The sequence below is a fragment of the Orcinus orca genome, chromosome 11 (assembly GCF_937001465.1).
Source record: "Orcinus orca chromosome 11, mOrcOrc1.1, whole genome shotgun sequence".
Lineage (NCBI taxonomy): Eukaryota > Metazoa > Chordata > Mammalia > Artiodactyla > Delphinidae > Orcinus > Orcinus orca.
Window position 1 is genome coordinate 17,386,494 of NC_064569.1, and position 24,823 is coordinate 17,411,316.

At 38.1% G+C, this 24,823-nt stretch overlaps 1 protein-coding gene across 4 annotated transcripts in view; it reads right to left on the bottom strand.

Annotated features, from left to right (window-relative positions):
* Positions 1-298: 298 nt before the first annotated feature.
* ABCC9 (ATP binding cassette subfamily C member 9) overlaps positions 299-24,823 on the bottom strand; it is a 148,438-nt gene continuing 123,913 nt past the window's right edge. For 2 of the 4 annotated variants that reach the window (XM_049694242.1, XM_049694240.1), the window contains 10 exons: positions 17,738-17,839; positions 17,035-17,155; positions 15,645-15,775; positions 14,818-14,896; positions 12,829-12,937; positions 11,363-11,466; positions 8,792-8,925; positions 6,702-6,764; positions 5,832-5,991; positions 1,929-2,065 (listed from right to left, as the gene is read on the bottom strand). In XM_049694242.1, the coding sequence (XP_049550199.1) occupies positions 5,854-5,991; positions 6,702-6,764; positions 8,792-8,925; positions 11,363-11,466; positions 12,829-12,937; positions 14,818-14,896; positions 15,645-15,775; positions 17,035-17,155; positions 17,738-17,839 (981 nt within the window). In that variant the 3' untranslated portion in view covers positions 1,929-2,065; positions 5,832-5,853. Of the gene's footprint in view, positions 2,066-5,816; positions 5,992-6,701; positions 6,765-8,791; positions 8,926-11,362; positions 11,467-12,828; positions 12,938-14,817; positions 14,897-15,644; positions 15,776-17,034; positions 17,156-17,737; positions 17,840-24,823 lie in introns of all 4 variants that reach the window. The other 2 variants (XM_049694241.1, XM_004270927.3) reach the window with 2 other exon arrangements.

Consider the following 24,823-nt stretch of genomic DNA (forward strand, 5'->3'; position numbering starts at 1 on the left):
AAAATCATCCTTGACTTTTCAATTTAGTTTTGTAAACAAACACTCAAGTGACTAAAAGTTATAAGGAAACCAGTGACCACTTGGGTGTAAAAATGGTAAACGTGACTTTCTGTTTAGTGTTATTAGATATGCTTCTACTGACGTTGCCTGGATAGCAGTAGAATTTACAAATAGTGTGAGGGATTACGTCAGTGGATAAATCCCAGTTTCTCTGTGAGATTGAGGTATAACTTGGTAACAAGCATCGTGTAAATTCAGCCTTACAAAGTATCTGAATGCCAGAAATACTTAGAGGAGATTGGTGGAATGTTTAGAAAATATTTTCAAGATCAAATCAATAGTTACTGATTCTGTTCTGTTTAGCTTTTAGGAAACAATAAGAGGATTTTTCTCCCAATGAAGTTTTATATATACAACAAAAGGTGACAATTTGAGCTAAATAACATAGAACATTTCTGTCCATCCTCGTGAAACTTATTTTAGGTAAACATCAGGCAAGCATGAATACACAATACAATAAATTGAACACAGAACTATAGGGACGGAGCATATATTCTCTTTTTTCGTCAGTCATAATTCTTCACAATCTTACAATGCCCATGGATCCTCACATGAAAATCAATGATATGTATACAAACAGGTACAGAATTGCAGTAGAAAGCTTTGGCTGCTAGCATGACAGTGAAGGTAACTTTTAATATTTTTTGAATCTATTAATTTACATTTAAGCAAGCATAATACTAATATGTCATATATTTTAATGCACTGTGAACATGCACATTAGAATTAGAATAACATTTTTGCTTTTCACATGTACATTAAAATTAGAGCAGGAGCAAATGTATACATGTGTGACACCATTGGGCATAAATGTCTAAAAGAAGTACACTCTTCCACCTAGAAACAGATACTTGTTTTACATATATATGTACACCTACAGATGTATATGTATGTATGTATGTATGTATACATATATCCTGTGAAAATAAGGCCACTTGCCTATGCTCCCTAATCTTGAATAATGTGGAATTTTAGGGCTTGAGGATCATAATCACATCTAATGATTAAATAAACCATAAAAAGCTGTAGCTGACCTGCCACTGAAAGGTTGAGCCTAATTACTCTTTGAACTTCAGTCTGGAAAGGGCACAATACGCCTGATATCTTAAGAACTCTCCTCTTACTAGACAGGGAAAAATGGAACCTTGGGTATAATTTGTCAAATTTTCAAACTCTTTTCATGATCTTTCTAGTGCAGGTTTTGGCTTTACAGCATTATAATAAATGTGATGATTTCTTGGTGACAAGAAACAATTTAGATGAAAAAAAGAGACTGCTAAAAGAAGGATCAGTATTACTAATGTTAATGAAACGGAAAATATTCTCAGACCCCAGATAATGAATTTGAGTGTTTCACTTTCTAACTGAGTAGAAAAGCTGTCTACCTCTTATTTTCTTCCAATAACATCTGGAGACACCAACAAAAAGGAAAATATATTCTTATAAATCAGAGTACAATAATACTGAACACTCATTATAACTTCTATGCCTGAGAGATATTTACCAGACTTAAACATAGCAGTTGATTTACCACTTAAAGTACATGTTTTAATACAACCTGTTATCCTTAAAGGTGATGTGGCTGAATCTTTAGAAAAAAGCATCAGTAATAAACATATTAAGCAGTAATAGCTTGGAAAGCAAAACAAAACAAAAAACCAGGAAGAATAAATGTCAACATAGAAAACACAATGTTCACTGGTAAAGTGATATTGTTACTAACTACAAAATTCCACAACGTAACAAGTAAGCTTCACAAAAGCATATAAAAGTTTAAGATGCCACTTTCCAAAGGCCAAGCTGATGATCCTTTAAGTACGTTATGACAGCATTATTTTAAATACACGTATGGTTTTAAGACATTCCTTCACATGTCTGCGCGAACAAAAGAAGCAAATACTCCATCTTCCTGGGCCAAGAGGCTTTCTGGAGTGTCATACTCTAAAATATTTCCTCGCTTCATCACAATAACTAGGTCTGCCGTCAGAATAGTGTGAACCCGATGCTGTGAGTGAAAAAAGAATAAATGTATTCGTTATAAATTTCAGGACACCAGCCAAAGCAAGGGAACATGCATATTTCACCGATTATTCAAGGACATTTCTTTATCTTGGGAAGCCAGGAGGTGCAAGAAGCGCAGCCCCTCTTTTTCTTTCTTATTTAAAGTATGATTGATTTACATACTTTTAAACACCAGCCAGTACGGTCTTATATAGGCTGTATTAAATTGGGTGTAGCTAATATAGTAGTTTCATCATTTTCATGGAAACGTGAGTAGGCTAACAAATGTTTGTTAAGTAATTAAATAAGAAGAGTCATCGTGAACCAGTCGGGTTATAGTTTAATCTACACTAAAATTATCTCTTGAGTAGAGTCAATAATTCCGTGGGCTGACACACAATTTGAAGAACTCTGGAAGGTGGTTCAATTCTAGTAAGACCATGAGGGGAAGTCCATTCTGGCATGCAGTGTTAAAATGAATTATCCAGGACTTTAGGTAGGCATGCTGCCTCTTTGCCTTTAGAGATCACTGCCACTCATTCATTCTCTCTTCCCACATGGTACCATCTGGAGAGAAGCTTTGGTGTTAGTAATTCATCATTATAAAAGCTACCACCTACTGAGCATATATCATACATTAGGCACTCCACACAAATACTTGTTAATCATCAGAACATTCCTCGAATGTGGGTGTTATCTCTCTCCACTTTATAGGCGAGAACGCTGGGGTTCATAGAGGTAAAGCAAAAGCGTATCACACAGATAATAAGTAGCGGAAACAGCAACCACACCAGACTTATTAACTTCAAAGTGTGAGCTATTTCCACCATTTTGTTGGGAGGATCTGGTACTTAGAGGATTGTTCACCTGTCATTCTTAGCATCATGGTTAAGAATGCAGGCTCTGGGGCTTCCCTGGTGGCGCAGTGGTTGAGAGTCCGCCTGCCGATGCAGGGGACACGGGTTCGTGCCCCGGTCCGGGAAGATCCCACATGCTGTGGAGCGGCTGGGCCCGTGAGCCATGGCCGCTGAGCCTGCGCGTCCGGAGCCTGTGCTCCGCAACGGGAGAAGCCACAACAGTGAGAGGCCCACGTACCGCAAAAAAAAAAAAAAAGAATGAAGGCTCTGAAGTTAGAATGGACTCATGTTTTGGTTGTGCAACCTCGAGCAACAAACAACTTTTGTATGCTTCACGTTTCACATCAGTGAAATGGTGGTCGTCGTAGTACCTGCCTTGGAGAACGGTGGTGAGGATCAAATGAGATAATCCATGTAGAAAAAAATTCAGGACTTTGTCTGATACATATGAGCAAATAATAAATGTCAGCTGCTATAATTTTTTTATCGTTAGGATTTACAAGGGAAAAGTCTCTGCCGTGGACCTTTTCACTACTCTTGCTAAGATAAGTGCTGTCCCATGGAAATATAATGTGAGTCACAAATGTGAGGCACATAATTTTAAATCTCTTAGGAGCCACATTTTACAAGCACAAATAAACAGGTGGAATTTATTTTAGTATTTTACCAATATAGCCCAAATGTTATTTCAACATGTAACCAATATAAAAATTATTAATGAGATCTTTTACTTTCTTTTATTAGTATTAAGTCTTTGAAATCCAGTACGTATTTCACACTTACGACACCTCTCAATAGGACCAGCCACATTTCAAGTGCTCAAAGCCACAGGTGGCCAGGGCCCATCATATTGGACCTGGACTGAACAGGTCAAAACATCAGTATGAAGATGGGACTGCCGAACCTAGACATATCATCTCTCTAGCTGGTACACAGTCTTCCAAAGTGTCTTCTCCTAACAATCCAAAGTCCAGCCTAAAGCCGTCCCCAGAAGCAAAGGCTTATCACTTGCCCTGAGCCATGCAGATGGGGTAGTCTCAATGCTCATGCTTTCAGAAAAGCGAGCAATCCTGGCTGGCACTCACAACTAGAGGGGAAAAGCAACATGAATATGGAATGTGATAAAGATGACTGCTTAGAACATTCACCACTATTTTCAACATCCATAGACAAACCTACACCACTCACTAAATACAGGTAATGAATGGTATATATTTAGGAATTATCACACTTTGAAGGATAATGTTTACCTATCTTTGAGAATGGACCAGAGCCACTTGCATCCCCATACATTTAGAAAAAAAATAAACATAATGAGCTATTTAATAGCTGCTATGCATTCCCTTCAAAAAAATTAGTTCTTCAATAACCATATCATAGATACTAAAAAAAAACCTGGCTTCTAAATCCATAAACAGAATATTATAAACATTGCCTTGATATTCTAAAATAATGTTTACTTTTAAAAATACTGAAACACGTGGCCTATAGAAATAAATATATCAAGTGTTTATTCTATTACTCCAAAGTATTTTTCACTTGACGAAGTACGGTATCAATTGTCATAGCAATGATGAAATTTTCAAAATGCTCCAGAGAAATTAATTTCATCAAGAGCGAAGAATAGATCACCTTCCTTAAAAAAATGCCATGCACTATTTTGGGGTATGAGCGCTGCTTTTTCGAAGCCTGAGAAAGTTATCTTAAAAGTTATTCCACAATTTTCAGCGGCAGTTACCAAAAGTAACAGAACAACTTTTATCAGGGAAGGAAAAATAGTTACTCTTAACAGAGCTGAGGGTTGCTGTACAAGGGGTCTACCACAAATTCGTGGAGTTCTCCTTCCTATAAGCCTGGTAAAAAGAGTTGATCCCACAGTAATCTGTTCTCCTCTACAGCTTTCTGTGTGTCCAGGGGAGAGAACTCTTGGTATCCTGGTGGCCACCTCCACACTGGTGGTCTTGAAAGGAAGAATGGGTAAAAGATAGTCAAGTACACAGAAAAGTAACAGTGAATGTAGGAGAACAGAAATCAGGTAAGAGAACATATTTTTTTGTTGAAAAAATACAAATTATGCTCAAGTATCTTTCAGGTGTTGACTAAATGGGAGCACCCAACAATACCATGCTTCATGCAGAGTAAAGAAAACTAGTTCTTTGAGTAAACAAAGGTCTGTTTTTCCCCTTTTAACCTGCCTTTTTCAGGGGAGCAGGAAGGTCTTCCTCCCCATCTCTTCAGTGAGAAAATTCTGGGAAATATTATGGAAACATTTTTTAAGTTAGCCAATTCTCTCACCCATTAAGTCATTCACACTTTAGTGTGAATGAGTTAATCAAGCGACTCCAGGGCAGAAAGAATCACAGAGTTCACTGGGAAAGTGAGAGAAAGTGGATTTCTTTTTACTTAGGCCCAGTTTACAGAAGGTGGGCCCTGATGGGGAATCATTTCCAGCCACCCTGAAAAAGCTGCACTTCAAAGGGTACCCTTTCTCCCATGCATCATTCACAAAACTGGAAGCGCAAGCAAGCACTCCATACATAACTCCTATGACTCAACTGTTAAACTTAAGTAATTATTAAGTTAAACGATGCATTCTTCAGGACAGGTAAGGAGCATCACGTGTACGGTACTTTAAGGACGCTTACAGAACATCCTCAAGGAAGAGCGAAAGTGTTCCTTAAGATAGAGGTAAATCTGGGTCCAGGTTTCCCGACTCTCTCTCTCGTGCACGTGTACATTTGAAAACATTCAAGTGCCTCATTTGTATTGAGCACGGTGGCACCCCGGTTGAACTGATTTGTATAATAATACCCTGTAGTTGGTTCCCTCAACACCTCCCTCCCCTCTAATCTCTGCCTTCGCTGGGCCTTACTGGGGGGAGGTTGCTAAGATAACTACCAGAGAATGGCCTACTTGGCAGAGTAGCTCAGGATGTCTACTTGTTGGTCATCACCAAAGTGGTAAAGAGGCCATTCTTGACAGCGAGCAAGTTGGGAACAGTATCACACTCCACTAATATACCCTCAGATAAGACTAAAACAATGCCTGCATCCAAGATTGAAGAGACACGGTGCTGGAGAGAAAAGAAAAAGGGAAAGAAGAGAAAAGAATCAGCAAGAGGGAAAAATGTCTAAGCAGTTCATTTAAAAAGTAGTTCTGTTAAATGTAAGCCTAAATGTCAATAAGAATCCATCCATCTGCAAAGAGGAAGAGACAAAACCATGGCCTCTTTGAAGTAAGCTATAATGGGCATTACAAAGATTTAAGCATTTTTTTCAATTTGATTATCTTCTCTTGAGGACGAAGGCCCTGGCAAGGCAGAACAGCTGTCTCATTGTCTCTTTGCAAACAGCTAAGTAAATAGGAACATAGAAGTTAAGTGCAAATAGTAGCAGACTAGGGAGTCAAAGCAATGAATTTTGCTTCTGAAACTGATCATCAGACAATTCGATTATTAAAAGAAAGAATAATCCCATATGAACTGCCATCTGTATCTGGTGAAAAAGTACAGGCCACGACCTGCTGGAATCCCGAGACTGAGAATGTTCTTTCATTGTAACCTAGCAGAGGAAGGTAGGGCAGACGGCTTGGAAAAAAACAGTGTAAAGGCTTTCAAACCATAGCTGTTCTTTTTTTGTTGTTGTTTCTTTTTTTTGTACAGATACAGAAATATTAGCAGAGAACTACATGATTCAACATATTTTAATTGCTCAAAAATAAAGAATATTGAATCTTGGAAGAAAAACCAAAGAGCAGTAAATCAACTCTGTCGCCCATACTTACAGCTATTGTAACAACGGTGCGGTCTGCAAAAGCTGTCATTACCACTTTCTGCAAAATGTTTTCCTGCCAAAAAATAAATAGAGTCTGAATTTTCTCTGGACTACTTTCTCTTGCCATAATATTGATATTGCGTCCCTAAGAACAAGGCTTCAACATGCCCAATCTCTTCCGAGAACTCTCACTGCTAAGTCTTCTGCAGAAGGCCTAACAGGGAGCAGTGCCCAGCAGCAAGCTCTGGCTGGCTTCTGTAGTGTCTTCAAAATGCAAATTAAACTCAGTTTATCAACTAGGAATGACTGATAGATTTATTGCCAGGCAACTGAATGAGGAAAATGAAACCAAATGGGTGTGGAAATGCTCACTTGAGTTATGCCATAAAAAGGATGTATTCAAAACTAATAAAACCCTAAAATAGTGTTAAGTTTTGTGTCAGAAAAGGAAAAAATAAAGTACATGCTAAAAATTTGGATTTTGACCCATAAAAGTACATTCCAGGCAGGAACCATTTTTACTCCCACCACAAACCATTGTTATCATTATATTTTAAAAGCTGTCCTGGGTAAGGATTCTACCTCTATCCCAGAAAAAAAGCTCGATTACCTAAGTCTTAAAGTGAAGGAGCTATTTCTTCCAATCACATGGTTTATTACCAATTAATTCATTCTTATTCTCCCTCTTTCTCTCTCTCTCATCTTTACTGAGGCAGTACTATCCTTACAATAAGCCACAATATTGTAAGAACTTAGTAATTAATACTAATTTTGATGTAGTTATGTTTACTTAGTGAAATGGCTTCATTAGAAACTACTTCATTGCTTTAAATTATCTTAACTCGGAGAAGGATATATAAACTTTGAATAGGTACTTTAACTGATTAGTCTTACTTAATACAAGTAAATGATGTCAAATTAGCACCTCCACATATATGGCTCTTAATAATCTTGAAACTGTTTCACCTTTTTGGGTAGTTTTATTCAATCTAAAGTGTACAGTAAGAAAAGAAATAAGATTTTTATTTTTGTCCTTTCTGATACCAAACTTTTAATATCAAGTTAACTTTTATAAGAACAACATTAATTGATAGCAGTTCAATGTGATATTTTCCCCACTCAATCACAGCCTTCCAGACAGATCCTTCTTGGACATATTTGACACTTTTTTTAAATTTACTTTTTCTTTTATATTGGAGTATAGTTGATTTATAATGTTGTGTTAGTTTCAGGTGTACAGCTAAGTGATTCAGTTATACATATACATATATCCATTCTTTTTCAGATTCTTTTCCCATATAGGTTATTACAGAATATGGAACAGTTTCCTGTGCTCTACAGTAGGTCCTTGTTGATTATCTATTTTATATACAGTAGTGTGTATATGTTAATCCCAAACTCCTAATTTATCCCTCCCCCTATTTGACACTTTTAAATGATTTCTTGCAAAAGGCAAAGTTTCTGCCTCGTTACCATGAATACATTGAGAAGGCCATTATTAATTCTAGCCAACATTAATTATAATGACTCCATCTTCAAATTGCATTAGAAAATGATTGGTTTCAATTATCAATAGATTCTATTAAATAGAGATTTGCACACTTCATCTTAGAACTTCCATGACACAACACTTGAATACTTGAATACAGAACAGTACTCTCATCAACTGAGCCCTGGAATTTTACTGTTTTGAGGATTTATCAAAAAGTGATGGTACTGAAAAAAATACATATATGTGTATGTATAACTGAGTCACTTTAATGTACACTTGAAACTAACACACACTGTAAATCAACTATTATTCAATTAAAAAGAGGTAGAATGGAGAAAAATAAAGTAAAATAAAATAAAACTAGAAAAAAAAGTGATGACAAATTTATATGATGTTTATTGGCAATAGGAGGTCCTTTAAAAGAAGAGTCAAGTCTCCTTTACTGAAATTCTGTTGTGCTGTATCATTGGTTGATCAAGGAGGTGGCTGAGAAGATACTCAAAACAATAGTACTGAGCATTCAGAATCCAATCAGGAAAAATAAATTGTAATTTTCACATGCATTTCTTCATCTCATCAATTTAAAGAAGCTTAGATAATGCACTCACTGTGGCCATGTCGATGGAAGCTGTCGCTTCGTCCATGATGAGAATACTGCTCTTGCGGACAAAGGCCCTGGCAAGGCAGAACAGCTGTCTCTGTCCAACGCTAAAATTCTCCCCACCTTCAGTGACAACTGCATCTAAATCAAAAAAAAGAAGCAAGGACTTCATTAAAGAAATGATACGAACATTTTCCTTGGGCAAAGCAGTGGAAAACACATTATGTCCTACAAGAACATGCTGCATATCACTTTGTACTGGTGCAAGGATTTCACATTGGAAAAGCAAAGAGGAACTTTAACTGGGGAAAATTAAGATGATCCTGGGTCACCCTGTGTTTGAAAACAGGTGGTAAATTCCCTCCTTATAGTAGGATATAAAATACTGTTAAACATTTTAAAGACTGGAAGACCTTGGAGATTATTTAATTATTTAATATAATTATCCAAGGCCCAGGGAGATGATGTGGCTTGCCCAAGATCACCTAGTTAACTGGTAGTAGAGCTTGATAAGAAACAGAATATTCTCAACTCCAATACCTGTTCTCCTTCCATTATATCATCCCCCTGGACTTTAAGCTCCTAGTGGGTAAGGACTGGGTTTGTTTTTGTTTATCAATGTATCCCCAGTACTTACCACTTGGTATCTGACATAGTAGCTGAATGAAACTTTATTGCATGGATAAATGAGTTATGTCCTCATTATAGTTTCGTTTTTTTTTTTTTTTTGGTTTCAACCACATTTTATAAAGTACTACTGTGAGTTTAGCTTAAGTTCTATTTCCAAAATAATCTATATTATTAGGATTCAAACACCTTTTAGTAGGGCTCTGAGAGGAAATTTCTATTGATTATTGCCTCACTGCATCAAATTCTTATAATTTCTCACGCCTGGAGGCTATGCATCTATTCTCCAAATTTTAATGTATATAATAAATAAAAAGGAAGCAGGACATGATGAATGTTCTTCACTAGAGTTGGCATGAACCAGATCATTATCAAACCACTGATGTAATCTTTATTAAGACAATGAGCATAAACGGTATTCAATTACATAGTGTAAATGCAATTCCTGTTGCTTACACTGTACCATACCCCCAAATACTATGCCCATGATTCAAAACAGGTACATGCAGGTCTCATGTTAGTGAAGAGAACTATAAAGATGTAATTGTCTGCCTTTCCAATTATTAATGGGGGGAGGGCAGAGTCTCTAAATACCAAGGAAAAAAGGTCTGTAAGCATTACCACAAGTAGACTTTTCAATTTTTCAAGTACATTTGCTGGGCTTTCCAGAGCAGACATCAAAAATTATTATGGGAAAGTTCACCCAGACCTCTGCAATTACTTCCACGGTGACACAGGCAAAGTCAGTAAAACTATCCTTAAAGACACGCTGCCCCAATTTCGTTTGTGGGATGCCTTTTCCTTGGGACTAAATTATCATCATAAAAGGTACTGTTTTTGAGTCTCCTTTCCCAAATAAACTAACAAATAAACATCATTTTATTTTGTGGGTTAATTAAAAAAAAAAACAAACTAGATGCCAAACAACACAATCAATTTGGCAACTACACATTATGTACTAAATTTAGAATACCAACCAACCATTACCTTTCCGACGCTTTCTTAAATGTGTTCGGGTTTTAAGGAAACAGAAGTCCAAAACTACAGATGTTCGCTTTTATTAATAAAGACTATATCATGAACTCTCTCTTGTTTCATTAATCATGTTGTTCTTTCGTTATTCACATTGCTCTTTTGTTTTTATCATCGGTTATTTGCCAGAAATTACACTACATCTGGGACTGAATTTAACTCAGGGATCGTTTGAGTACATGTTTCATATCTTACACAAGTACCCAAACTGATCCTGCAGCTAGGTAATAGAAAATAATGTCTTCCAAAAAATTATGTTATGTAAGTAAAAGGAATATGCCCTCCTGGCAGCAAAGAAAATGGCTGCTACTGTGGAGAAAATACCTGCTTCTAAATGGTACCAAGTACTCTTTGGACCTAACAGCCTTTTCAGTCCTCTTATCTACCTACTGAGGGTTAAGCATTCATGTAAATCATGTGAGCAGAATGACCACAAGGAAACATTCTAATTAAACTGATCTATATCCATCAATGGTGGAAAGACTAAAGAGATAAATGTATTAATTGGAATATTTTGGCCTGCTCGCCTAGAACAGAAGGTTATAAGGTTTCATCCTCTTGCACCCCCTGCAAAAACACTAGATTTTGAAGTTGTCCTAATGACCTTTAGGAGATTATTTTAAATATAAGGAGATTTAACACTAGAATTATGTGATTCCAGCAAAAAGTGTAGATATGTAGAATTCACTGCATATGTAAAAAATAAATGTATCATTTAGAAAATATACCTAGGGGCTTCCCTGGTGGCACAGTGGTTGCGAGTCCGTCTGCCGATGCAGGGGACACGGGTTCGTGCCCCGGTCCAGGAAGATCCCACATGCCGCGGAGCGGCTGGGCCCATGAGGCCACAACAGTGAGAGGCCCGCGTACCGCAAAAAAAAAAAAAAAAAAAAAAAAAAAAAAAAAAAAGAAAATATACCTAGACCTCCTGGTAGGGATTTGACCATATTCTTCAATTGAGCAATTTCTAGAGCTTCCCAAAGTCTGTCATCCGTGCATTTGCATTCCGGATCTAAATTAAATCTGTAGGAAAAAAAATCAGTTAATTAGTGAATAAATTTTAAAAATGATTTTTAATGTACATTTGCTTACTGCTGTTCTTTCCTTAAAATGTAAATCCTATTTGTTTTGGTTACTGCTGTATGCCCAGGATCTACAACAGTGCTTAGGATAGAACAGGCATTCAATTCATGCTTGATGGGTGAATGAATGACCTGAATGTTATGGGCAATGGTTTTCGATGATATCATTAGTAAGTTTAAATCCATGATAAGATTTGATACAATTCATTAAATGGGATACATCTACTTTCATATTATGTATAATATAACTTGAAGAGTGTCTAGCAAAGTATTCCTACAGAACTGACATTAAATACATAAATCTATATGGGAACGTGCAATGCTATTTCAGATGAGCTATGCTGCACCAACCACAATAACAATATTCATAATAAATATAATCAGAGATATAGATTTACTATAATATTGCTAAATAATCTGATATGCCCAGAACTTTTAATTAAAGTAATTTTACAATTGAATATGGAGCAATCTTACATACATCTTCTCTTCAAGACAAGGAATATTTAGTAAAAGGTGGCAAATACTTTGCAGTGAAGTAGATAGAGGAGGGGAGCAAGAGAGAACAGAGGGTGGATGGAATGAGAGCGATGATCTGGTGGATGATGACACAGTGGACTTTGGAGTTGGACAAACTTTATTTGGAATGGCAGTGCTACCACTTACTAAGTATATGAACTTGGCCAAGCTACACCTTCTCTGAGGTTCAAAATCCTCATCTGTAAAATGGGGACAATAATATGAACACTAGAGCAGTGCTCTGAGGACTTGATGAGATGATATATCAATATTTAAAGGACCTAGCAAAGAGTAGTACCTCCATTCTTTTTTTGTTTTTCATGAGAAACCGCAAACCAGGCATGGAGAAGGCTGCAGCAGCTTCTTCAGAGCAATTTCAGCAGAAGGAGAAGTTGTGGGTGACGGGAGGGACTCAAGGTATTAACCAAACTCAATATCTGCTGAGGCCAGACCAGACACACAGAGATAGGCAGGGTGTCTGTAGGGTGGACACCTCAGAAATGTCTGCCAGGAATCACTGTCCCCAAGTGCAGAGGAAAAAGTGACGTTTGTAGGGTCGGATAGAAGAGATGAACTTCTGGCGGCACAAAGGATGGGCTTCTATAGGTTGATTTAGCCACTCTAGGTGCCCCAATCCAAACTGTGGGACAGAACATTTGACCTCATCATCTTGGTGACAAACTTTCACACCTACCTGAAAAGCAATTCTGAGTAAAACCCTCCTGTGAGCCAAAGGGTAAGTCCTGAGGCACATGGGTTTCTGATGAATGAATACATCACCTACCGAATAGAACCGCTGAATAGGATTGGATCCTGCAGAATGATTGAAAGTCTAGAACGCAGTGTGTGCAGCGGCAGTTTTGAAATGTCTATCCCATCAATGACAATCTTTCCTGTTAAAGAAAAACAAAAATGGCGGCATGTAGTCAAATCACGAGTAAAGTAATATCTGTTTACAGATTGGAAGTACTTTCCTAGTTCAGAACTGAAATTCAGAAGAGGAAGCTTTCCATTTAAGTATTAAAAACATCATGATATGTCTCTACGAAAAATATACATTTCGGTGATATCTGCTCTTATGTATTTTCTCCTAAAGGGATTTCCACTTTTTATGCAGTTTATGTGGTTCATACAAACCAAAAGTACCTTTTTCCCCTCAGTGGTCCTCTTCCTTCCAATATTCCTTTATCCTATTTTGGCTTTATTTTCCTTCACAGGACATTCTATATACATTTACTGATCTTTTTTATTGTCTCTCTCCCCCAACTAGAATACAAGATCGTTGAAGATGGGCATTTTTGTCTGACTTATTCACTCGTTTATTGATTGAACAGTACAGTGCATTACAAGTAAGAAAGTAAATCCTATGACATAGGTATCACATTTTGGTGAATTTTTCCACACTGTACATAGACTTGCACAATCTTGACGTCCTTGCCTTTCCCTGATAGATTTATTTTATCATATCGCTTTGTGCAAAGACAATATTGCTCTATGAGATGAGAATGCCCAGAGAAGAATGGCAACTGGAGTCCCTTTTCCAGCTGGATTTAGACCCAAAAGCAGGCAAGATGTTAGCTTAAACTTTCTTTCAAGAATAATATATTATCTATTAAAATCTCAGTCACCTATAACGGTATTAAAAACAGTCATCATAGTCCTCATGGGGCCTGAAATGATGTTTCTGGACTCATGAGAATATGGCTAATCTAATATGTTTCATCATAACCACAGTTTTTTAATGAAAAGTTTCAATCAATTGTCTTTGGATCATGTAATTGGCTTATAATGCAAATCCCACAGAAAATCCTTAAAGTATCTGTGTCTTATTACCAGCCATGGAAAGAGCAAGCTGCTCACCTAGAGGCAGATACTTACCCCGTCACTGAATCTAAACCCCAAAGAACCTGCAATGACCACAGTTCAACTCTGTTGTTCATAAACTGACCTCTTTATCTCACAGAGCTGTTGTGTAGATTAAATTAAATAATATAAACTGTCAAAGACGATAAAAATGTGAGGTACTATCACCATTATCACAATCATTACAGATAATAATAGTTAAGTACTTCTCGAGCTGATGGATCTCCTTTCATTCAAGATGGCATATGTGTTGGCCTATCTATAGGCCACTTGACAGACTAAATAATGACATTTTTTTCTAAAGCAAAGATTAGATTACTTCCATGTTCAATATTATTAATAATTTTGTGGATGAATAAATATTTTTGTATATTGTCAACGTGTGCTTGGCACTTTACAGCAATGGTTGCCTCCTAACAAAATGCTCAACATCATTAAACCATGTTATTAAGAAGATGATGGTAAAAGTCATGCACGAAAATTAAAATGCGGATTACTTATCTTCTTTTTATTCCTTTGATGGAAAGAGATATATATATATATATATATATATTTAGTTTGCAGGAAGCGAGACAGTCTTTTCCTCTCTTCCTTCCTCTTGAAATGCCACCTCTATCTGTTGCTATTCAAAATGGATGGCCTTGTTTTCATTTTACCAATTTAATAGAATAGTCTAATAATAATATCTAGAGCTGAGTTTAGGTCTAATAATTTTTTCCCCAATTCTATGTTTTTTCTTTACTCCTAGACTGTTTATCTGGGATACATGTCTCAAATCATGTGTTTCAGGACACACAGTACTTATAAATATTTACTTTTTATTTCTGCAGGACTGGGTAAGTCGACGTTGCATTTTTTTTTTAAGGAAGAGCATCACACAGCTAATGAAAAAGTTTAGTTAGTAACTCACCATCAAATATATCAACCATTCTGAAGAAAGCCAGAGATAACGATGACTTTCCACTGCCAGTGCGACCACATATGCCCACCTAAGAAATCAACTGTCACTCAGAGAGAAGAGGACTCAGACAAAAGATAGAAAATAGGCAGAAGTATTTTTACCTTACGTAAGACACCATGATGAAACTGCAACTCTATGTAAACAGTTACATTAAAATAATCATTTTCTTCTCAGATCTCCCTTAGGAATTATCATTATTAAGCTAAAAACATGGGGTCTTCAACAAATCTTCAATGATTCCACTCTAACTCTTTTCATTTCTATGTGGGTGTGTTGTTTTACCTTTGTGGCTTCATGTTTGCATTTAGTATACTGTTGACCTAGCAAACAAGTGTTCCACTTTATCTTAGAAGTGATGATTTTATAACAAAATGTAAAATGAGTTCATTTTTCTGCATACTTGCTCTTTTTACAATAACTAAAATAAATCATTTTGGGACTAGAGCTAGTACAAACACAAAGGTTCTCAAGGGGATATCTGGAATGGTCATGAGCCAAAAGCTAGAAATTTTGAAAAACATGCCTATTGTTCACATTCTTGATCTTCATGGGAGACGAATGAATCGCAATACAACTTAGAGAATGTGTATTTTATCTGGATCCACTCTCTCCCTTTTCTCTTTTGTGCAAATGGTCTGACCTATAAAGTGTAGGGAATATAATGGGAGCCCAGTGAGGCTGTGGTTGGCTGGGATGTCTAAAGAGCTCAGGTGGTAATGGAGTGGTTCCATCTGAGGGTTTGTATGAAATAAATCAAATGGCAGTGAATTCCATACCTTTTGCCCAGGTTTGATGTAAGCCTTGACGTGTTTAAGAACAGGCTTCAGATTATTTTCATATCTGACACACAGATCATGAATCTTGATCTCCCCTTCCTGAGGCCAGTGTTCTGGAACTTGAGAAGGATCTGGGGGGTGGAGATGGGGTAAGGGAAGAGAGAAAGAGACAGAGACAGAGACAGAGACAGAGAGGTAGAAAGAAACACACACATACTTATATACATTTATACATACACACATAATTTTTTTCTAAATTGAAAGTAGTACTGAACCAAGTTCTGAGTTTTTTAAATTAAAATTTCATTTAGAGTAAAAGCCTCTTGATTAAGAACTTTAAAAATAGCTTTTGTGTGTCTGTTTTGGAGCATTAATGGGCATCATATCTCCCAGCATTCCATCACTCAATTCTATTCGTAGTGGTTCATCTGTGAATGGATTCATTTGTTCACTCAGTTGGTCATCAAATATTTGAATGCTTCAAATGTGAAAGGTGTTGTGCAGGATGCTGGGAATATGGAGATGGAAGACATGCCTCAAGGTGCTCATTGTGCCCGGGGGACGCATGCAAGTGAGTTAGACCCTACAGGACTGCATGGAGAGTCACGTGATGGAGGCCAATCCGAGGTGTTCTGGGAGCAGAGATGGTGGTAACCCAAGAGTTCCAGGAGGGTTTCAAGTGGAGACGGTGCCTGAGATGAATCTTAAAGGATAAGAGGTAGGGAAAGTTGTTTCAAATTTATAGAGGGAGAAGAACAAAGATATAAAGAAAGCATAGCATGTTGGTATGGCCCGAGTAAAAGGTGTATAGGTGGGATGATGAGAAATGAGAGTAGGAAGGTGGGTAAGGGTTGACTAACAAAGGGTCTAGCAGACTGAGCTAAGTTACCTGGAGTTTGTCCTTGAAGACCTCGAGAGCTATTGAAGGATTTAGGCAAAAGAATGCATTTGAAGCATGAGATTTACATTTAAGGAAGATTAGTCTGTCCTCAGTATTGAATTTTCTGCCAGTTTTATTCTAGCAAGGCTAAGAATCTCAGTTAGAATTTAAAATCCAAGTTTCTTGCCATCTAAGTTAATACGGTCTGGAGAAAGAGAATAGAATAGTTCATAATTTAGGTTGGTAATTAATAAAGTCCATATATATCATTCTCTTTAAGTATTACTAAATAATATCAATTTGGACTCTCGTTGTATCCAAGACTTTTCAGGCCTAAATAATCACATCTTTTTCAGGTTCAGGTGTACCTTATCAAGCAAAGTCAAGATGAGAGGGGATTCTCTGGCTATTGAAGTGGAAAACAAAAGCAAAAATGACAGTGTGCCTGACACACAACTAATCTTTTTTTAAAAATAACTAAGTGAAATAAAATGATATTCAGAACAATACCGATGGTGCCTTCATAGTTCTCAGACTCCATAGTTAAGAAACTGTTCACTTTCTTCACTGCCCCCATCTGGACCTCCACATCGGCCAAGTTCCTCACAACCCAATTCAAATAATTGGTTATCTGTGTCAGGTGACAAAAACAAAGAACACATATAAAATGAAGTCATAATTTTTGTAAGCACTGGATATTAGGGGATAGGATGACTTGGACACTTCATATAGGTACAATTCATAAATGCTGCAGGATATCAGAGACCAGAGAGGATGTCATGGGATAAAGTTGGCAAAGAAAGTGTCTGCTCTTCTTCAAGGGTCCTCAAATGTCACTGTTCTGTGAACTGTCCTGACTTCCCTGCACAGTGGATAGTTGTATCTCTGTTTCCATTTACCTCATTTATAGTCATATTCAAGTTAGTGTCCCTAAATGTGTGGTGAGCAACTCAGGACAAGAATTCCAAACAGCCTTGGGAGAACTCTGACCAGAGGGTTTGAGGACTTTCTAAAAATTGGCTCGCAATATCAGAAATGAATCCATGCCATCCTAAAATGCTGGGTTTGGGCCCAAATCTACTATTATTTGCAGGCTGTCATCTCGTTATGAATTTCTAACTCCTCTCTAACATCCACGAATAAGAGTTGATAATAACCACATACAGAAAGTACCTCCAGCACTGCACAAAAAGAGATTTTCATCCATACGTACCGTAAGTGCATATAGAAGACCTAAGCCCACCAATCCAGAATTGGAAGACCCACTAATGGATGCAATTGATGCAGTGAGAACAATGCAAGCTCCCAGATAATCCTAAAAAGGAGTGAGAAAAAAATATTAAAAGATTTTCCCCAAGTTCTTAAACCAAAGATCTCAATCAACCCAGGTGATCACTAAGAGAATAAACGCTACTCCTTGTGTATCCTGTTACGTTTGGGAAGAATGTTACAGAAGGTATAACAACTCACACTATTAGGACGGGAAGGGAAACGATGCAAGGCTCTGATTATATTCATGCAGATATGCTTTCAGAGATGTTAAACACCTGGTCAGAAATTAAGCTGCAATTTCTGGCACGACCAGTATCAGACACAGGGTTTTCTTTCTTTCTTTCTTTTTCTTATCTACTGCATTGTGTTGCCAGACAAGCAATTATTTTTGAACTTAACTTTCTACCTTAAATTTCATGTGTGCTTATACCAGGGTTGAGATTAGCTCTCTTGTATGCTAAGTCAAGGCCTTTGCAGAAGTTTGCCTCTAGTTAGCTTATTGGGATTTGTATCTGAACTACTGTCGACTATCTGGTCTCAGAGTTTGGGATATTAAATCTATAGATTTCATGGAAATAGGAATAAGTGTAATTTTTCTTCCTAAACTAGAAATATGGCATGTCTTAGAGTATCTGAATTGTCTATGACCCAATGATAAACTCTTCCGAGAAATTTAAAAAATTCAATAAGGGCAGCCTTAAACTCAAAGGAGAGCTAAGGGACATCTGTCCATTTTCTAACACACTCTTTCTTCCCCATTTCCCAGCATTCTTAGGCACTATTACGTCTTATCTTCTGAAAAAGAAATCTTTAAAACTTGTCATGCTGATGTGTCACACATGCCAGAAGCAGAGAGAAGTTCAGGCAGGAACACTTTCTAGAATTATCTCAAGTCTCATCTCACTGGTGATGACCATCTCTAGAAAGATAACCTCTGCTACCTCAAACAAATAACTAGTAACTAGGTGATAAGACCATAATGACAGTAATAGAGTGTTTAACATGCTGAAGTCAGGAATGCAGTTTCTCAGGGCTTCTCAACCCTGAGAAGCCACTGGTCAACCCTTCTCAACCACTGGCGCAGTGGTTGAGAATCCACCTGCCAAGGCAGGGGACATGGGTTTGAGCCCTGGTCCGGGAAGATCTCACATGTTGCTGAGCAACTAAGCCCATGCGCCACAGCTGCTGAGCCTGCGCTCTAGAGCCCATGAGCCACAACTACTGAGCCTGTGAGCCACAACTACTGAGCTCGTGTGCCACAGCTACTGAAGTCCGCGTGCCTAGAGCCCGCGCTCTGCAACGGAAGAAGCCACCGCATTGAGAAGCCCGCGCACCACAACGAAGAGTAGACCCACTCGACGCAAGAGAGCCAGTGCGCAGCAACTAAGACCCAATGCAGCCAAAAATAAATAAATAAAACAAAATAAAACTATAAAACTTCATATATATATATATATATACATATAAGAATGCAGTTTCTCAAATCAGCTAGCATGTGCACATCCTTGCCTCTTTTTAAATAGCACCAAAGATCAAATTGTTGGGGAGCAATCAATGATCCCAGCCTTGGAATCAGAGATCTGGGTTCAAATGATGCTTTTGTCAATTACCAGCTAGTAAGCTTAGATGAGTCATTTAAACCCCTTTGAGACTCAGTTTCTTCTTCGGAAAATACAAATGATACCTAATTTACAGGGATTTTGAAAGGAATAGAAAAGATTAAATATCAGTTAGATTTACCCCCCTCCATGTAACAGGATGTCTTTTTCTCCCCCTGGATGATTCTCAAAGGTTTGAAGCAAGCTTAAAAGTTTGCCTGCATCATAAACATCAAAGGTTAAAACAGGCACTAAAATTTAATTCTGTAATGACTCCCATTATCTTTACAAAAAATAAAGAAAGAAATCATGAGAGTTAATCCCTTGAGGGAGTAAATTCCATAGAGGTAGTAAATACTCCTTTGATCGCTTCTTCCGAGGTATCCATTTGTTAACAACTTGTCACATCCCAATCAGACACTTCTTCCTTTTCCCCCTTTATTTGAAGCAACAACTACATGAATGCAGAATCTAACCAGCCTGCGCTGCTCTTTTATATTTTATGAATGCCAACGTGTTCCCAAAATACTTGCAAAATATTTACAGCAATATGAATTTTTCCTTCCCACTCTCTTGTGAAAGGTAATACTTTTAATGTTATGTTATAAATTTGTTATTTCCATTATCTTTTCTAAAAAGACTCATAAAGCGCTTGTGTGATAAGTTTCAGAAAGTAAGTTAGCACCAGGAGATATTTCCAGCAAGATGCTCCCAGCTTGCTATAAAGAAATATGCCAGTCGGCGTCTGAGAAATTTCTGTGGGCAACATACACTTTAAGGGTTTGAAGCAGGGTATGTTTTTAGTAATTTCTGTTCTCCGCTTCCTCTCAGCTGACCTCATTGGAAAGAAGAGCCTCATTCATTCATCCATCTATCCATTCATTCATTCATATATTCTTTTAAAAGTATATATAGGGCTTCCCTGGTGGCGCAGTGGTTGAGAGTCCGCCTGCCGATGCAGGGGACACGGGTTCGTGCCCCGGTTCGGGAAGATCCCACATGCCGCGGAGCGGCTGGGCCCGTGAACCATGGCCGCTAAGCCTGCGCGTCCGGAGCCTGTGCTCCACAACGGGAGAGGCCACAACAGTGAGAGGCCCGCGTACCGCAAAAAAAAAAAGTATATATAACTTCCCTGTTTAGAACTATCAATGCCTTCCTATTGCACTTATAATAAATTCAGACTCTGATGAATTACAAAGCCTTATATGATGTAAAGTCTGGAGTCTAGACCCTGCCTCCTCTGACCTTATTTGAAATTCCTTTCCTGCTCCTTCACCCTGCTGCAACTATGTTGGTCTTCCTGTCCTTGGTGAGATAAGCTGGGACCTGGGACCTAGGACCTTTACTGCAGTGCTTGCACCTGAACCAATGAATCCCCCAAGCTAGAGAGTACAAAGAAACGACAAGGGACTAAAAATAACTGCACGCATGCGCAGCTCGGGTGATTATAATAAGATATAAAAAGGCCACAAACCAACTGCCATGTCTGAGGTGCCGGGAGCAAAAGCAGGATACTGCGCATGACCCCTGCGCACAGCACCACCAAGTGGGTGGGCAGACCACGTAAGCCACGCCTTCTCCCCAGCCCACTGATCCTCCCTCACCCTCATCCCATTTAAGGAATCGGCTTGTCACTTCCTCGGGAAGTGAGCAAGCGCACCTGTTACTTATTTTCACTCCCTTGTGCTGTAGCACGAGTCCCAGTAAAACCCTGCCTAAATTTCTCCTCTGGCTTCTTATCAATTTCTTTTTTTGCGGTATGCGGGCCTCTCACTGTTGTGGCCTCTCCCGTTGCGGAGCACAGGCTCCGGACGCGCAGGCTCAGCGGCCATGGCTCACGGGCCCAGCCTCTCCGCGGCACGTGGGATCTTCCCGGACCGGGGCACGAACCCGTGTCCCCTGCATCGGCAGGCGGACTCTCAACCACTGCGCCACCAGGGAAGCCCTCAATTTCTATTAATTAAAGATTCCAAGGGCCTGGGTCAGTAACATTGGAAACATACTTTGTTTCTGCCACTGACTCTGCCTGAAATGTTTCCCAGAGGTCTCAGACACCAGGCTACTGCTCGTCATTTAGGAGTCAATTCTTAAATACACCTCTTTGGAGAGACCTTCCCTTCCTGATCCCACCCCCAGCCCTGGAGCTGTTCTCTAGCGCATTGTCTTGTTTTCCTCCTCACACTTCGTGCTATCTGAAATGATCTTATTTGCTTATTTGTTCTCATGTTCATAGTCCATTTACTCTCACTAGAATCTAAGTCCGTGAAAAAAGAGTATGTCTAAATTTTCCAGCAACAGGAATACAGTAATGCTAAGTACACTGTAAAGGCCCAATGATTCCTTATGGAATTCACGACTGGATACATTGACCCCCTTCATAAAACATTCACTGAGTTCTTCTATGAGCCAAATATCTTCTAAATCCAGGCTTCTGACGTTTTTTTCTAAAGGACTCCTATGAGCCATTTAAGTCTCCACCAATCCCTTTTCCAGACTTAAGAGTTGAACATGTACAAATATTACAAGGACGCATATTTGACAAGGTGGGAAGCCCAGCACAAAGTTTTATGATTTTTTATCCCCCGCTTAGAACTGTGATATGACTATCTTAGAAAGCTGTGCTACGTGTGTTAGGAGTTCTTTGCCTTTCTAAAGTGAAAAGCACTCTTAAGTCAAGAACTTCATCATTCAGTTCCCAATAATTATTAATTGTTTTGCTATTTCAATTGTACAGGAAAAACTTATGAAATGCTGTGTTCTGTGTTACAAAGAGCAATCTGAATAGGACTGGAATAGAACAACGCTGCAACTGACATACCGAAACAAGAGATTAATCAGAGCCTCAATAAATGGAAATTAGACGTAGACCTAATATAAATATTATAAAGGAAATGGAAAACATGACCCACTCAATCTCTCTTCCTCCCACCTCATTCCCTGTTCATTTATTATGGATCTTTATATTCTATATTGGGCCCTGGATTCCACCATTGTATAGAACTCAATGTTAGACTGAATCAGATAATACTTTACACTATTTTCTATTGAATTGAAATGGTAATTCTGATAATAGGTGGGTTAGCGTCATCGTGGCAATGAAACCAGCAAAAGAAGTGAAAACAAATGAAGAGAGAAAAGGGAGGGAAGAGATCGATAAGTTAGAGCCAGTATATATTTTCCGTGTCTCTCTCATTGAGCTCATGTTTTCAAAACTACTTGTAAGGTTTTCAGTATGATCATTAAACATTATTTTAATTCTTAGTCCAGTAGATAAAATATGCCAACATTTATATGTAAAGATAATGTAAAGAGATGTTTTTGACACCTCAGCAAAAAGGCATAGCTTTTTTTTTTTTAATTCATAGGAGCTTTTATTCATAAGAGGTCAATAAGTATTCCACATACCCTCTACTCTCTCTTCTGGTTGTGTAACCTTAAATAGCCACTTGTGTAACATGTATTTAATGATACAAATCTCATAGGGCTTTAACAGCATAGGGCTAAGAGAAGGCTCTGTGGGAGGAAGAGCTTTGTGCAACATAAACGTGCCAAGCAGCCTCCCCAAACCCTATTCCTATCCCTGGAATGTACATGACCTAACGATTGTTACACCTTGTTCTGCTACATTTATATTATATTGACAGACTTTTTGGGCCACTTTTCCTCTCTGTAAATAAGATACAATATGAAAAAGCTAGAAGTTATAAAAGTCACCTGCTTTATTCCTCTCTCTCTCTTTTTTTTTTAGTTAATAATAAAATAATAACTAACATTTATTGGTCATTTGTCACATGGCAGGCAGTGTGCCAACAGCTTTCCCTGCCTTGTCTCATTTTTTTTTCTTATTTTTTCTTTTGTTTTGTAACATCTTTATTGGAGTACAACTGCTTTACAATGGTGTGCGAGTTTCTGCTGTATAACAAAGTGAATCAGCTATACATATACATATATCTCCATATCTCCTCCCTCTTGCATCTCCCTCCCACCCTCCCTATCCCACCCCCCTAGGTGGTCACAAAGCTCCGAGCTGATCTCCCTGTGCCATGCGGCTGCTTCCCACTGCTATCTATTTTACATTTGGTAGTGTATATATGTCCAAGGCATAACTTTTTGAAGCACCTTTAGAGCAAGTTTTTCAGGAGATGAACCCACTTCCCAATTCCTTAAAAGCCAAAATGTCTGCAGTTTAGCATCTAAAACAGTTATTTATCATAAAAATATTCTTCATCATTTTCTTTTTTAAAAAAGTGCTATTTGTGCTGTCTTCTAGTTGTATCAATGAGATACTTTTCAGCTCACTTCAGGATTACTACTCCTGCTCAATAACGTTTTTTTTTAAAGTAACTGGAGACTTTTTGGAAGCATTTGATCAGAATTTTACCTCAATCTGCATAAGAGAGGAAGCTCCTTTGCGCATAACGTTTATCAAGAAATCTCATAGCAAAACCACTAAATTCCAATCACTTCCTTTCAAATACAACAAGAGTAACAGACGTGAGAAATTGATAGAGCTTATGTTAGCTTCCAGTTTTCCACTTCCTTTACCATTAAACAACAAGTTTAATGAATTATAAAGTGACTCTACCTTTCCACACCTTCTTTCCTTTCCATCGCAAACATGTGAATGACAAAATGGCTTAAAGGCAGTAAGTTAAGAAAGGAGAAGCAGATAGTCTGAATAACTCACACACAGGAGAGGAAACACTTAGGGATTACTAGAAGCACAAATTCTTCCGCTAAGGCTTTCTACATCCTACCCAACCAATTCAATGAAACACGCCTTCAGTCAAAACGATACAATGGAATGAGAGATTCTACTTAGGAAATAGAAGCTACTACATACGTGAATGACCACTCTCAGAGAGGGCCCAACAGCAGGACATTTTTGTAAGTATAGGGATAAATTATAATTTCCATTGACTTTGTGAGTTCAACACTCCCCTCCAGAAGGGAAGCCTTATTTCCTATGTCAAAAGAGAAGCCTCTTATCAGATTTCTAGTGATTCAATAATTTCTCTATCTATATGCGGGATTAGAGTAAAAACTGTTAATTTTCCATACGACACCCTTGTAAATAGTTATCAACAACACTACCTTTCTCCTTCACATAGCCCTCAGAAGTCCACGTCTATGGTTCCACTGAGTGCCTGGGTCTTCACATTACAAGATCAACGCACACCTGTCTATAATGGAGTTATGAACATACAAAAAAGCTCTGTGCTGTTTCACAAAATAGACTCTCACGCAAGCTCACCCTGAAGACTATTTTCACTTTAGCCTGTTGATTCTAAAGACTTTTTTTTGGCTTCTTGATGTGATTTTTCTTTTATCCTTTCACCATACACAGCAAGACAAAGCCTTGGAAAGACACCCTTTAGATAGAGTTACACAATTTTCGCAAATGGAAACACCGATGCCAAAGAACTGGA